Genomic DNA, 16,448 nt, shown 5'->3' on the forward strand with positions numbered 1-16,448 from the left:
CTTTAAAGACAGTCCTGTCATTTGAGGATTTGGGCTTTTGTCTTGCTCTTCCAAGAGACTGGATCACTCTTTACTCTGTTTCTTGTTGGGACATGATTTCACTGTGTTCACCTTATAAAATCAGACTGTGTCTCTTACCTGTCTAAACACACAGACCACTCTGACCAGAGATCCCAGCACGGGATCAGATCAAAACTCCCAGCATGGTCCAATCCAGGGGCTTCATTTTCTTGGTTTGGTGTAAATTCCCCTGCAGCAGAATTGAGTTTTTCATGCACAGAGCCCCACTGAAGGGGGTTCCCACTGAGCAGGTGGGTGCAGCCAAGCCCAGCAGCCCCCTGTTCCCTCTACTAATGATTTCCCATCCCTTGGTCCTTCCAGGCATACAAGAGGAAAACAGAAGCTGCCAAGAAGGAGTACCTGAAAGCCCTGGCTGCGTACCGGGCCAGCCTCGTCTCCAAGGTACAGCACACTCACAGACAGGGTACAACCCACAGCAGCCCCCAGGGAGAGGCACATTTATCAGAAATGCTGTCTAATTGTGATATCAGAGCTGATCAAAGCATCAGCACCTTCCCAAGGGGCTGAAAGAGAGGCTCTGTGGCATAGTTAGGGCAGGAGCTGGGCTGTCATCTGCTTTAGAGAGCTGCAGTGAGGCCCCACTTTGGATGGGTTCAGCAGCAGGGGGGTTTCATCAGTGTCCCTGTGTGGGGTGAAGGGAGGCATGTGCTCTATGGCTTTGGGTATTTTCTCAATTTCTCCAATTTTCTCTTTAGCAAAACTTGGTTTTCAGCAAAGCAACTCAGTGTGGTTCTGACTGCTGGGTGAGAAAGAATCAGGACTATCATCACAGGGCCCATCACAGGACAAAACCCTCATTGTCCAACCCAGAAAATTTCCCCTAGTCCTTCTCTCCTTCCTGCCAAAATGATTGTCCTGTGCATTATAGACCCACCAGGGCTGCAGGGATGCACAGGATGGGGAAAGCAGAGGGTTTATAGACCCATTTGTACTCTGCTGGAAGCAGAATGGGTTTGTCAGCCACCCAAAGCAGTGAGCTGCTGGGGGGCAGTTTGCCTCTGCACTGGTTTGATGCCTTGTGAGGGCTGCCCTAGAGCAGAGGCTGGACAGAGCTAAAGAATAAAGCAGGGATTAATCAAAAGGATCTCCTCCATGGATCCACCTTGGGCAGCACAAGAGCCCAGCCAGGGCTGCACCCAACATGAACCAAAATGGCCCCAAAATGCACAACCAGGCACGGGGTCTGTCACTGTGATCAGTTCTGCTCCATTTGCACCTTGCAGTTCATTGTCCCATTCCAGCTTTAGCCCAGGCAGTCCCATCCTGCTTGTTTTTCTCTCTCCAGCCCACGGTGTTTGTGCTCTTGGGCTGAGATTTGGATCATTTGTCCTTGGTGCCCAGCTGGAGCAGGAATTGTTTTGTCTCCCTGCTCTGTGCACAGAGCTCACCATCCCCTCATATGAAGCCCAGACCCACACACTAAAGCAGCACAGAATCTGAAAAATATAAAAACTAAACCTGGGGTGTCAGGTTCACTCCCCCTGATGCTCCAGGCTCTGTCAAAGGCACAGCTGAGTTACTGCGGTTAATTTTCCAGCTATGGAAACAATCACCTGTGGATAAACAATCTCCAAACACAGGCTGTGAGCACTCAGCTACTGCCGGGCTGGCAGTTCATGGGGCAGGTGGGAGAGGAGCAGGATCCATGGGGATCCATGGTGAGTGGAGGGTGTACCCAGTGAATAGAGGGAATCAGTGGGTAAAGCCTGCTAGGATTGCAAATACCACTCCTACAGACAGTACGTAGTGGAAGTGGGCTGCCATGTAGTAGGTGTGGTGTAGAGTGACCATGTTCACAGGGGTGAACATCCGAGGATGAGGGAAGAGTTGAGGATTTGACTCCATGTTTCAGAAAGCTTGATTTATTATTTTATTATATATATTACATTAAAGCTATACTAAAAGAATAGAAGAAAGGATTTCATCAGAAGGCTAGCTAAGAATAAAATAGCAAAGAATGATAACAAAGGCTTGTGGCTCATACAGAGAGCTCAAGCCAGCTGGGCTGTGAGTGGCCATTAATTACAAACATCCAAAATGGGCCAATCAAAGATCCACCTGTTGCATTCCACAGCAGCAGATAATCATTGTTTACATTTTGTTCCTGAGGCCTGTCAGCTTCTCAGGAGGAAAAATCCTAAGGAAAGGATTTTTCATAAAAGATGTCTGCGACAGTGTAGGGCAATGTCTAGTGAGGGGTTTGCTAAGACAGTCTCTGGGGGGGATAGCCCATGGGTGGCTATCTGCACTGATGGATATCTCAGGATGCATATCACTGTTTCCTCTTTCCCTTCCTCACCACTTCCTCCTCTGTTTCCCCACAGAGCTCTGCCGACCAGGGGGAGACGAAAAGCACCCAGAGCAACCCCCCATCCAAGATGATCCCTCCCAAGCAGCCCATGTACCCCATGCCTCCTCAGGCATCCTCTCCCTACCCCGGCCTGGGCTCCTTCCTGTCCCCATCGGAGCTGCAGAGCTACCGTGGGCACCCTCACGCGGGGCTGCCCCGCACGCTGCCCTCCAAGCCCCTGCTGCCCAGCATCAGTGCCTCCCCTCCTCCCTCCTTCCAGATCAGCCCCCCGCTCCACCAGCAGCTGTCCTTGCACCACCCGCAGAGCTCGCTCCTGCCCCAGCCCCTCAGCATGCAGCAGGTCCCCCAGCAGCCCCTCCTGTCCCCCCCCATGGCACTACAGGTACAGCCCCCCATCAACGCCTCGCCACCCGGCCAGCAGGTCAGTGTGGGGCTCCATGGGGATGGGGGCATGGAGCACCAGGCGGGGGTGAGGGAGATGGGGAAAGGGGCTCAGCATGGAGAAAAGGAGGCTCGGGGGGGAACTTGTGTGTGAAAAACGCCAATCGGTTGTTTTTTAAAATTTTGGAAGTTTAATGATAATTAAATGGTTATAAAATAGTAATATAATTAGAGTAATAATAATTTGGAAAATTTGGATTAGGACAATACGAGACAATAAAAACAAAGAGTTATAGACAGTCTGGGTACCTTTTTCTGGGCAAAATAAGCCCAAAAAAGGACCCACATTAGCAGAGAATTAACCCTTAAAAGCAACAGCCTGTTGCATATTCTTACACCTCATACATGATGCATAAATTCCATTCAAACACAGGATTCTGTCTGGTCAGTGTCAGCTTCTTCCTCTTAATCCTAACTCAACTGAGTGAGGAGGGAAGAAGTTCATTTCTCCTGATAATGGAGCAATAAATTCTCTTTCTCTGAAAGATTTAGTTGTCCTGTGGCTGCTATCTTGGTGCAAGTCCTCTCTTTAAAAAAGTATCCTACATAGCATAGTTTCTATTTTAACATTTTGTTATAACCTAAAACTATATTTAACACACTACTAAAAAATTATTACAGCATTACTTTTTAACACAACACATATAATATTCATTTGAATATTTGAGGAAAGCCAATCATAAAATACACATTTTTGACATTGTTGGCTCTGCACAGCTTTCTGACAGGAGGAGACAGCCCCAGGTCGGGCTGTGCTCACAGGGAACAGGGACAGCACAAGAAGAATTGGCCTCAAGTTGTGCCAGAGAATGCTTAGATTGAAAATTAAACAAAAAGTCTTTGTTGAAAGGGTTATCAGACAGTGCAACAGCTGCCCAGAGAAGTGGTGGAGTCACCATTCCCGGAAGCTTTTAAAAAATGTGTAAATGTGGCACGTGAGGACAGGGTTTAGTGGTGGGGTGGCAGTGCTGGGTTAATGGCAACACAATGATCTTGGAGGTTTTCTGCAACCTGAATGATCCTGACTTCTCCAGCACAGGGACTGGGCTTTAGCTCTGCACTGCCAAAGTGGCTTCTGTAATTTGGTGAGAGCATTATTGGGGATCCTCACAATCACTCACTGGGTTAGGAGCTGTTGCTGAGAGCAGCATTTTGTGAAACTTCATTCCACATAGTTTGTGAACAAAATACAGAAATAAAAAAAATACCTTCCATTGCCCTAATTTGGGTATTTTCAAACAAATCATGTTCTTTGCCAGGTAACTCTCATGAATCTGGTTTATATACATTGCCTAATGGATATAAATTTAATTAAACTCACCCCCAAAAAATGGGGACTACTGATCAGCTTTCAGCTGAGCAGCCCCTCAGTGTCCTGACAGAGTTGCCAGTGGTGGCAGCTCATGGGGACAGTATTGATTGTGTGGCTGTCCCTTGTTCCTGAGCACTGGGGTGGGGAACTGCACAGGAGTTAGGCTGCACTGGACACTGCTTTTGTGGCCAGACTGCAAAAACCCAAAGGCTTTTGTGGCTGTGTGTCCCCCACAGCTATTGCCAGCCCCAAGGAGGGGGGTCCTGACAAAAAGAGCAGGGAACAGGGATGTGAAATGTGCTGCTGCACTGACACCATGTCTGGCCTTGGACCTCCTTCTGTCCCTGGGGCTCCCCCTGTGCTCTGAACTGACAGATTTGGGGACAATGCCTGTAAATGTGATTATGCACTGTCATTAAATCTGCACTTCTCCTGCTTTGTATGCCCCTGTAACCCTCCTTTTGCTCTCCACCCTGCAGGACTTCTCCCATATTTCGTCTGAGTTCCAGAACAGCGTTGGACCCCGTTCTCCTGGAGCATCAAACCCCCCAGGAAGCACTGAGTGGGACAGCGACTACCCCAGCAGGGAGTGTGGGGTCAACCACTGCAGGCCAGTACACAAAACAGCTCCTTGCTCGTGCACATCTGGGCTGGGACAGTGAGAGTGCCCCACAGCTCCCTCCTGCCCTAAAATGTGTGCCCAGGGCAGCTCAAGGCTCCCTCAGCTCTGTAGGCTTGCTGAAGTGATGCCATGAAGGAGGTAGCTTAAAAATCATGGATAAATTCTTCATTGGATATGAAAAGTTGTCCTTTTTTCCTCTCTTTTTTTTATTTATTTCCATTCCATGGGAGGGTTAGACACATTTCTTTCTGTAGCAATCCCCCCAGCAGAGTTCCTGGAGGTTTGAAAGCAGCCACGTCCATAAGGGCAGGCCTCAATGCGGCCTTCCAGTGCTTAGAGAGTCTTATTAATCTTATTAGAGTCTCTCTAACCTTATTAAAAGGTTAGAGAACAACTAATTGCAAAGGAAGATAGTTATAGGACAAGGGGGAATGGCTTTAAATTGAAAGAGAGGAAATTTAGATTAAATGTTAGAAAGAAATCCTTCCCTGTGAGGGTGCTGAGACCCTGGCACAGGGTGTCCAGAGAAGCTGGGGCTGCCCCTGGATCCCTGGCAGTGCCCAAGGACAGGGACAGGGCTTGGAGCACCCTGGGACAGTGGAAAGTGTCCTTGTCCATGGCAGGGGATGGATTGAGATGGGCTTTAAGTCCCCTTCCAACCCAGACTATTCTGTGGTTCTATGATAAGCAATGTTCCTCTGTTCCTAAAGCAATTGCTCTTATCACTGAGGCCACAACCTCCCAGAATTGTCCCTACCAGCAGGACCCTTACCATTCCTGGGGCTGGTGTACAAATCCTCCATCCTCCCTAGAGCCACACAATGCTCCATCCCCCTGCACCATGCAGGAAAGCCCCACTTGTAAGAGCTGAAATGAGGGATGTGGGACTCCAGGGGCTCTCCAAAATGCAGTTTATTGTATCCAAGAAGTTCCAGCAGTCCAGGGTCGATGGGTGACAGAGCTCCAGCTGCAGGCAGGCCTGGACACCCTTTGGTTTTGGTTACATTGCATTATAGACTTTTCTTTGCTGAGCATCTACATACAGCAGAACCAATCTATACCTTAACTTTTATCTATAGCCTATCATAACTACTATAATTACCATATTCATGTTACTGTTCTCCAATCACTAAAAGTCAGTACATTACAGTTTAAGGTAGAAGTTGTTTTTCAGTTTTCTTGCAGTGGAAAATTCTGACACCTTTTTTCTACTTGCCACATTTGCTGACTTGTTTGCCTGTGCTATTTTTCTGCTTGGTAAAAACATCTTCTTTTTTGGGGTGGGTTTATCCTTTGCTCTAAGCCATAAAAACCCCTTCTAACTAACACACCCTTTGTGTTCTTGGTTATCCAGTAAGACTGGCTCAGCAATTCTTTTCTTCTCCAAAACTTGCTTCCATCTCTATTCCTTCATCAGACTCCACATTTAAAAATCTTTCTGCTAAGCACACATATCTGTGAGACTTCCTTGTCAAACTTTCATCCTTCCCAACACCCACTGACATCTGCACACATCTTCTCCTTATGCCCTACAAGCTCTGACATGAATGTGCCAGCGTGAAGGTCCCTTTAATGCTGCTGGAAATCTCCAATAGATGAAAATATCAGGATAATCTTAAAGCTGGACAGCAGGGAGTGTGTGAAAGCCATTTCCAACCTCTGCCTATCCCCCTGCTCTTGGTTTTTCTGTTGTGCTCTAGAACATTCCTGGGGTTCTCTGTGGGAACAGGCTGGGAAGGAGGCTGGATATGGTTGGAGTATTGATTTCCTTCAAGTGCTGGAACACAGTGCTTTCACCAGAAATAATAAAATAATAACCAGCTCCCAGGCTTTTCAGAGCACAGCTCTGTCTGTGCCAGCAGAGCACTCACCACTGCTGGGCTGGGCACAGAGTGTACAGACATTTATTTCTTCCAGAGCAATAAATAACTGCCTGATCCATTAGAATATCCCTTCTGCCTGCCTGCCCCAGGGGCTCAGGGACATGGATAGCTCTGACCTTTGCATGCTCCTTCCTGAAGTCTCTGCAGAGACTTCTGGAAGAGGGAAGAGGGAACAGGACCAGGACCTGATTGTAAAAGTCATTTCACCTGTCATGGGCAAAATGCTGAAGGTGCCTGGGGCACATGAATCCCAATTTCCAGAGGTGCTGGGCAGATCCCAGGAATGAAATTCCCTAGAAATAAGCATCACTTCTAAGGGACCAGCTGGGAAAACATTTGATTCCCTGTGCAAATCCCACTGCCTAGGTCCTATGCAGAAAGCCCATGGCACTCCAGAAACAGGTGAAATGTTCCCATAGCAGTGGGGACTGAGTCCTGTGTTGCTAAAACAAGCTCTGTGACATCTGGCTGCAGTGCCACACTGTAAGCAGAGGGCCCATGCAATTCATGATCAAAGCTCATGCATTTCATGCCTTTGTCACAGCAGAAATATCAAATTTCATGGGTTTATCACAGCTTCCTGGAAAAAAAAAAAAGAAAAAAAAAAACAGACAGATTATGCAGAGACTTCCAGATAATTATTAGAGTAGATAACAGCAAGGAACTCAGATGGATAGAGATCAGTCCTGCAGAAAGTGCTTAGTGCACTGAAAATGTCATAGTGTGTGCTGAGGAAGGAGCCGTCTCTTGTGACTGAAGGCACAGCAGTGCCCAAAGCTGGATTGTTCTCATTTATTGCAAACCTGGTGTGCCAGCAGTGCCCTCACCTCCTGCTTCTGCTGCCCTGGGATTTGCAGCCTCAGTGCCCTTCTGCATCAGCTGGAGCAGTCACAGACATATGCAGCTCCCTGTGCCACAAGGCTGCTCACAAGGCAAGAGAAGAGATGATCTGGATCTCCTCAGCCAGGGCAGGGAAGGATGGGGCAAAGGGGAATGGCTTCCGGTTGTTATTACACTGCAAAGGTTCCATATTGTTGTCGCCTTATTGCAAGAGTTTCACACCTCCTTGATGTTTCTCATAGGCAGCTCCTCTCAGCACCAATCTTCCTTCTTCTCACAGCAGCCAACTGACTCTAGTTCCCTTTTCAACCATCACCCCACTCTTTCATAACACTCTTCTTCTCACTGGTTACAGCTGTGGCCTGTTAAGGTCAGGCCTGCTCCTAATCTTTGATAATTAACCCAGCTGCAACTCCTTAGGGGTAAGATTACTTTCTGTACTACCTTTATTTTCTTATATTCTATCCCCCTACAGCTTCTCACTGCCAGGGCAGGGTTAGATGGGATACTGGGAGGGAATTGTTCCCTGTGAGGGTGGGCAGGCCCTGGCACAGGGTGCCCAGAGCAGCTGTGGCTGCCCCTGGATCCCTGGCAGTGCCCAAGGCCAGGCTGGACAGGGCTGGGAGCAGCCTGGGACAGTGGGAGGTGTCCATAGGAACAAGATGAGCTTTAAGGCCCATTCCCACCCAATCCACTCTAGGATTCCATGATCTCCCTGAATCTTCACCTCTGCACTAATTTCCAAGTGACATTCAGAGTTGTCATTGGGCTCCTCCACAGCACCTTTCATCAGCTGGGTGGGTCCAACCCTCAGCAGATCTTGGGCACAGCAGTGATAAAGGGATGTTGTCTCCATGGGTTTGGTCCATCAGTGCTGCCCTAGGAATATTTGGCCCATTTCAACCTCAGAAGTGCATTCAGCTTAATTGCAATTAAAGCAGCACTGTGAGGAGTGAACAAAACCTGGCTGGAAAGAGAAGGGATTGTTTTTGATGGGATGTGACTGAGCTGCAGAGCCCCAGATTCCTGGCAGAGAGGATCATCCCCAGCACACAGACAGCCCTGTTGGGTTATGAATTTTATTTCATGTCTAACCTTGATATTTCTTTAGCTTCCAACATCTGTTGGCACTGGGTTAGCTGGGGTAAAACCTCCCAAGCCTCGTTTTCTTTTGTGTTTGTCATCCAGATAACTTCAGAAAAACTGACAAGGTTGTCTTTCTCTCTGTCCTTCTCTATCTAATCAGGGAACTGCTGTAGGGATTTTTGTTTCCCAGACTAGGCTTGCTAGTTAAAATGCCATCAAATGACACTTCTTCCCTCATGCCCTGCAAATTCTGGGATGCTGTGAGCAGACACTCCTTGATTCATAACTCAGCCATGCTGGAGAGAGTGTTTTAAATGTTCCTTACCTCCTGCTCTCCCTATTCTTAATGACTTCGTGCTTACTGACTTCCATCCAATTTTCCTGGCTCTTTCTGGGCTGAAGCCCAAGCTCTCCTAGATTGTGAGCAAAGACATGGGAGCATTTCTCAGCTCCTGCTTGGTGTTTGACTATCACTTCCCACAAGTGACTGCAGCACACAATTTCAATGCTTTTTTGCCACCACATCACAAACTCCTTTTGCAGTCCCCTGTCTCCCTCACCTGACAGCCTGGTTCTGGCACTTGCTCTTTCCCAGGCACTGAATTCCTCTGTTCCACAGGGATTTTCTCCAGGGGAGCTGCCTCACTTCCACCAGGGGTGCAGCTTGGATTACAATCATGTGCAAACCTTTCTTAATCCCTAATTCAATTTTAACCCCTCAAAGCACCTCCCTTGTTTTTCCTGCCTTGTTTTCTGATCACAAATCTCTCCACAATCTCCTTTCTGATTACAAACCTCTCCAGAAAAACTTTCTCCAGGGGTTGTGTCCCTTCCATCGTAAAACATTCTGTGATTTACCTTTCATCACATTTAGGTATTTTTGGGGTAACACTGAACTGGATTAATCTTTCTATGAATTTCCTCTTGTTTTAAGGCATGGATTAGGTTCTTTTTGTCATCCTTTAGCAACAACATTTCCCCCCTCTTTTTGTCATCCATTAGCAACTTTCCCCTCCTCTGATTTAGGCTAAAAGTTGGGGAACTGTCCATTACACCTTGTCGAGGCACAAAACCCAATGTACAGCCACTACATCCAGACATTTATAACCTCCCTAATTCCTTCCAACAATGAACTGATCCTCTCCAAAGGGGGGAATTTTCTAAATCAGCAGCTAAATGAGCAAACACTATAAAAAGGCAAAGATAACCCATCACAACTGCACTTAGTTTGGATTCAATTATTTATGGTAATACTTCGTAATGAACTGGGAAATGCTCTGCAGCATGCTGTGTAAAATTAATGAAGTTTTAGGACTGGAATACCTCGCTGCTGCTCAGCGGCAATAAATCTTTTCTGAGTGCAGGAGGGAAGACTGTGCATTTTAAATGCAGATTATAAAATGTGGAGATTAGCAGAGGGTGGGCTCTTGACTCTGTCAGAAGACAGCTCTATCAACACCAGCCCTGCTCTGCTGTCTGCCCCTTCCCTATTACTCCACTCACAAACACACCCACACCAGAACCTCCCAAGACTTTTAACTTTAACACTTTCTAAAGCCAAGATGTCTTTATGGAGCTGGTGATTTTTCCATTGTATATGTCCCATTGGAAGTCCTGAATCTCAGACCAAAAGCCCCACAGATCATCAGCCAGGGGAGAGGGACTTCAGCCACTTCTCTCTGTACTATGTCCCAGAAAAAAGAGCATCTGGGCTCCCTCTTTGGGCTCTCCTTATGTAGTGTGAGAATGAGCACATTTGATCCAAAATTCACTCTCTAAACCTGCTTGGCTCAGCCTCAGGTGTGGTGAAGCAGGGGATGGTGGCGCTGGGGCTGATCCCAGGCACAGCATTCCAACATGCTGCTGGTGGGATCTGCAGGGACCCTCAGCACTGGCCCTGCCCTGCATCCCTCTCAGGGGGACCTTCTCAATCTCTACAGCCTGAAATTTAGGGTTGGAGTTAGGGTTACCCCTAGGGTTAGGTGAGGGCTATCCCCTGATTGAGGTGTAGCCAGGTTGGGCTTTTCTCCCAGGTAACAAGGGACAGGACAAGATGAAACAGCTTCAAGTTGCACCAGGGGAGGTTTAGATTGGGTATTTGGAAAAAAAATCTGCAGGAAAAGAGTGGTCAAGCACTGGAAGAGCTGCCCAGGGCAGTGGTGGGGGCACCATCCCTGAGGGAGCTTTAAAAGCCACGTGGATGTGACACTTGGGGACATGGTTTGGCAGGGCTGGGAGAATGGTTGGGCTTGATCTTAGGGGGGTTTTCCAACCTGAATGATCCTGCTGTGGTTCCTCTGTGTGCAGCCCACCTGTGTTTTGTGCCCTTGATGCCTTTTTCAACCTGTACATGAAACAACACTCACATTTGAAATTATATTAGTACAGGAGGTGATATGAAAGCTGGTCTTTGTTGGAGGCCTTCAGGGGCAGTTATGGAATAATGTCCACAAAAGCCCACCCCCACGGGGGTGCAGGCAGTTTTAGAAATTTGGTAAATTAGCATCATTGACAAGAAGCAGCAATTAGGAGCACAAGTGGTGATGCAACTCCCACCCATGGGTAAATTCCCTTCTAAGTCTTCCCCCCCTCACATGGGACTGGTACTTTGTTGATGGAAATGTCTCTGAAAAGCTGTTTTTCCACCTTGGTTGCCAGGGAGAGCCAAGATAGGACAGGCTCTTTGGAATATGTTTTCTCTTTCTACCTAGGGAAAGAGCATGGAAAACTACAGGGAAAACTGGCCACTAATACAACAAATATATGTGTAAAGAATACAGAGAACAAATTGATGCCTTGGAGTGGCTACCTAGAACAGAGGCTAGACAGAATTAAAGGAATAAAGTAGGTATTTATTGAAGGCCTTCAATGGATACACCTTGGGCAGTGCAAGAGCCTGGCAGAGGCTACACCCGAGATAGATAAAAGTCACAAGTTTTTCACACAGATATAAGTTTGGTCTATTTGCATATCAGGGGTTAATTGTCCAATTACAGGTAATGAAGTCACATTCCCCCACTTTGCTCTCCCCAATTCACTTTTGTTTATACTTTTTTGGGCCTGAGGCTGCAATGATGCCCTTGGTTCCCATCTGGAAAAGGATTGTTCTGTCTGACCAAAATGTGAAGAGAGCTTACTGACACTGTACAAGGAGTTCAGAGTTATACACTAATGCAGGATCTAGAAAATATTACAGCTAAAATTTAAGGCATCAGTATGAAAGAAAAAAAGGTTAAAATGAAAACAGCATCACCCTGAAAGTCAGGTCATGGCACAAACCGTGTGCCAGCTGTGCCAGCTGTGCCTTCCCTGCTGTCTCTTACAGCATGCTGCCAAGGGATAAGGCACTCTGGAAAAGGATTGTTCTGTCTGACCAAAATGTGAAGAGAGCTTACTGACACTCTACATGGAGTGTCACTAGAGTTATACACTAGTGCAGTACAGGGTCTGGAAAATATAAAACTAAAAACTTAAGGCATCACTATGAAAGAATAAAAATGAAAACAGCATCACCCTTAAAGCCATGGGGTGGCACAAACCGTGTGCCAGCTGTGCCAGCTGTGCCTTCCCTGCTGTCTCTTACAGCATGCTGCCAAGGGACAAGGCACTTGTTCTGTCTGACCAAAATGTGAAGAGAGCTTTCTGACACTCTACAAGAAGTTCAGTTATACACCAGTGCAGTACAGGGTCTGGAAAATAGAAAAGCTAAAAACTTAAGGCATCAGCATGAAAGAATAAAAATGAAAAGGGCATCACCCTAGAGGCCACGGTGTGGCACAAACCGCATGCCAGCTGTGCCAGCTGTGCCATCCCTGCTGTCTCACTGCCTGTGCTCTCTCCTACAGCATGCTGCCAAGGGACAAGGCACTCTACAAGGAGTGTCACCAGAGTTATACACTAGTGCAGTACAGGGTCTGGAAAATATAAAGCTAAAAACTTAAGGCATCAATATGAAAGAATAAAAATGAAAACGGCATCACCCTGAAAGCCGCGGCATGGCACAAACCGCATGCCAGCTGTGCCAGCTGTGCCTTCCGTGCTGTCTCACTGCCTCTCTCTCTCCTACAGCATGCTGCCAAGGGACAAGGCACTCTACCTCACCTAAGGCTCAGCACCCCTTGGAGGAGGCTCACCAGAAGGACACTTGAGAGGGTCAATGCTCCAGCCCCCGGAGGCACGAGCGGTCGGACGGGCGGCGCGGCTCCACCGCACCTCGGCGCTGGCTTTGTTTCCAGGCTCTAAGAGCAGTTTTCTCTTTTTTTTTTCCTTTTCTTTTTGAACTCTAAACAAAAAAAAAAAATAAGTCTACTTTCTGTGGAAGTTTTCCCCCCTCCCACCACCTCCCCCCAAAAAAACCCCACCTCGTAAATCGCAAAGAACAAAAAAAGAAATAAAGAGAGAAAATTCAAATAAAAATAATAAAACAAGCGCAAAACCAACAAAAAAATGATGAAGTTAAACTAAGGACACCGTTTTTCTGCTTGCCATCAGCTTAGCTATGGACTATTTTCCTAGTGAACTGCTTTTAGACGCAGCATAAACCCAGGTCTGGTGTCCTGCAGCATTAGGCCAGCTCAGTAGGAGGATGCACTCTTTTGACTTGCTAACAGCACTAAACTTTGTGCAAGAAAATGTGAAGTTTGTGTGAATATTGTACATGCAAAGGCCTTGGATGGTCTGGCGACAAAAAAATTACAAAAATAAATAAAAACTATTGCTACGTAGGTGGGGGAGAGAGCAGAAGGCAAACTATGAGAGGACAAATGTGAAAGAGATCATGAAAATATAATTTGTTGGATAGTTGTAAGTAGTTTACTAAGTGTTTTAGAGCTGTGCTAAAGACATCTTTAAGATTTTTTTGTGAGAGAAATTAGTAGTTTACTTTATAGTAAAAGCATTTTATATTAATTGTAGCACATTTTTTAGTTATACATAGAAGGGAGATGTGTATAAAAAAACAACAAAAAAAGCCTGCCAAACTTGTTTCTATTATTTGTACAGCAAGAAATGGACAATTTATATCCATGTTGTATGGCATTATTATTTTTTTCCCGCCATATGTCCATCTATTTAAAAAAATTGCTGACAATGATTTTTGTCTATTTATGAAAAAATTAGAGAGCATAATTACAGTTTCTCATAAGGTGCATTTTTGGGGTTTTTTTATTTTTTATTTTGTTTGAGGGTGCTGCTTTAGCAGCACCTGGCACATTCGGTTCACAATGCTTATCTTACCTTTCTTTATAATAAAACATATGAAAAGTAGAGCTGAAGCAGTCTCTCCTTTTTCTGGGGGACATCCTGGATGTGGCCTCTGCCTTGTTCTCCTCATCTTTCCAACCCCATCTCCTGTCCCACCACATCCTCACCTGCCCCACCCTCTTCTCACTCTGCAATATCAAAGTAATTAATGTCATAATAAATACACAATGGTTAAAATAAGGGGGGAAAAGGGAATATTATGAAAACCTTTCTGGGGTTATCACAGCAAGGTGTGACGGTGTTCACAGGGGTCTCGGGTTGCGGGAAGAGAAAAGGATCAGACTCCATGGTTCAGAAGGCTGATTTATTATTTTATTATATATATTACATTAAAACTATACTAAAATAATAGAAGAAAGGATTTCATCAGAAGGCTAGCTAAGAATAGAATAGCAAAGAATGATAACAAAGGTTTGTGGCTCAGGCTCTGTGTCCAAGCCAGCTGACTGTGATTGGCCATTAATTACAAACATCCAACATGGGCCAATCACAGATGCACCTGTTGCATTCCACAGCAGCAGATAATCATTGTTTACATTTTGTTCCTGAGGCCTCCCAGCTTCTCAGGAGGAAAAATCCTAAGGAAAGGATTTTCCATAAAAGATGTCCGTGACAGCAAGGAGACAGGATTTCCTCCAGGGAGAGCGTCTGGAAGGTCTGGAAGGGATCATCACGGGGGCCTTGGTGCCACCAGGTGCCTGTGGTTTGTCCCCTCTGAAGGAAGGTGACACCCATGCTGTCCATCCCCCTGATGTCCATCCCCAGCTCTGTTACCTTTGGGTCACTGGCCGTGGATTTGGAGCCCTTTGGAGACCCCCACTGAGGAGGTTTGTGGGGCATCACCCCAGGGAGCCACTGAAAGGTGACCTTGACAATTTAGGGGCAGCTGTGCAAAGCAATAACCACATTTTGACAGCTTTCTGGCCACCTCCCTACATTTCTGCAGAGCAGAAGAGAAGCACTTCTGCTTCTCTGCAAGGGCTGGAGGCTGCTCTGGGACACCACGAGGGCACAGTGACCCATCTCCAGCCCTGGGCATGTGGGGCCATCTGGGGAATGGAGGGCAGTTGGCTATTAGAGGGCCTGGAGCATTAATGAGAAATTGTGGGGCTTTCCAAACCACTTTAATCCCTACTAATCTCTAAATTTGCATGATGGCAGCTGTGCTTAAATGGTGTTCCAGCTGTTGGCTAATTGTCATGGGGCTGGAATTGCTCCAGGGAAGGGACTGGGAGCTGAGCCTGCCTTCCACCATCACAGACAGACACAGAGTGGTTTGGGATGAAGGGACCTTAAAGCCCATCTCAACCCATCCCTGAGGTGGTGTTCGCAGGAGTCCCAGAACCAGGGAAGAGACGAGGATCTGACTCCATGTTTCAGAAGGCTTGATTTATTATCTTATGATATATATTATATTAAAACTATACTAAAAGAAAAGAAGAAATAATTTCACCAGAAGGTTAGCAAGGAATAGAAAGGAATGGAATGATAATAAAACCTTGTGACTGACCAGAGTCCAAGCCAGCTGACTGTGATTGGCCATTAATTACAAACAACTACATGAGACCAATCACAGATGCACCTGTTGCATTCCACAGCAGCAGATAATTATTGTTTTCTTTTCCTCTGAGGCCTCTCAGCTTCTCAGGAGAAAAAATCCTAATGAAAGGATTTTTCATAAAATGTGTCTGTGACACATCCCCTGCCATGGGCAGGACACCTTCCACTGCCCCAGGATGCTCCAGCCTGGCCTTGGACATTTCCAGGGATCCAGGGGCAGCCACAGCTTCTCCGGGCACCCTGTGCCAGAGCTTCCCCACCCTCACAAGGGAAAAATCCTTCTCAATATCCTGAATTTCTTCTCTTTCAGTTTAAATCCATTCCCACTTGTCCTGTCACTCTCTGCCTTTCCAATTAGCTGTTCTCTACTTTTACCTCTCTGCAAGTGCTGGAAGGACACATCCAGTTCAACCACGGGGTTCAGCCCAGCCTGGAGGGTCAGGACCTGGGGCCCTGGGCCAGGCAGGGCTGGTGGGGCTGGGGGAGCTTCTCCCTGCCCTGAACCCTGGGTCTGTTATTAACAGCACTGGAAAATTCAGTAGCTGGGTCTCAAGAACCCTCAGGGCAGGGTGAGCTCTCCCTAAACCTCGCCTGTGTGCCTAACCTCCCTTTAAAAACCTTTAAATTCCAGGCAGATAACCTAAATCTCTCTCCCTACAAAGCAAATCCCTTGCTTTTGAACGTGGGGAAGAATTTATTGCTTTCCTTGTCGCGGTAATTTTTCCCATATTTGAAGAAGGATATTGGCTCCCCTTCGCCTCCTCTCCAGTTGCCCCAAAGGCAGGGTGGTGTTCTGGGGCAGGATGAGCTGTGGAGCTCCCAGTTCAAGTCAAAGAGCACTGGTTGGGTCCTCAAAAGGCTCTGGAGCAGCTTTGGGGCAGGGTTTGCAGGGCAGGACCAAGGCAGGAATTCCCAGATTTTGGGCTAATGATGGACAGGGATGTGAAGGGGCAGGGAGAGCCCTGGCTAATTGACTTTGGTTAATGAACACATAATTAGCAGTGCTGTGGGTGTAATAAGGGGTTTAACAAAGCTCAGAAGCAGCATCTC

The 16,448-nt window shown here is 46.8% G+C and overlaps 1 protein-coding gene across 1 annotated transcript in view; it reads left to right on the forward strand.

The window, feature by feature from the left end:
- Nucleotides 1-13,841, forward strand: part of TOX2 (TOX high mobility group box family member 2) — a 175,619-nt gene extending 161,778 nt beyond the window's left edge. The window contains exons 6-9 of the mRNA XM_064730140.1: nucleotides 382-462; nucleotides 2,406-2,813; nucleotides 4,625-4,755; nucleotides 12,645-13,841. Coding sequence (XP_064586210.1) covers nucleotides 382-462; nucleotides 2,406-2,813; nucleotides 4,625-4,755; nucleotides 12,645-12,681 — 657 coding nt within the window. The 3' untranslated portion in view covers nucleotides 12,682-13,841. The remainder of the gene's footprint in view (nucleotides 1-381; nucleotides 463-2,405; nucleotides 2,814-4,624; nucleotides 4,756-12,644) is intronic.
- The last annotated feature ends 2,607 nt before the right edge of the window (nucleotides 13,842-16,448 follow it).

Source organism: Zonotrichia leucophrys, chromosome 20 (genome assembly GCF_028769735.1).
Source record: "Zonotrichia leucophrys gambelii isolate GWCS_2022_RI chromosome 20, RI_Zleu_2.0, whole genome shotgun sequence".
NCBI classification, from domain to species: Eukaryota; Metazoa; Chordata; class Aves; order Passeriformes; family Passerellidae; genus Zonotrichia; species Zonotrichia leucophrys.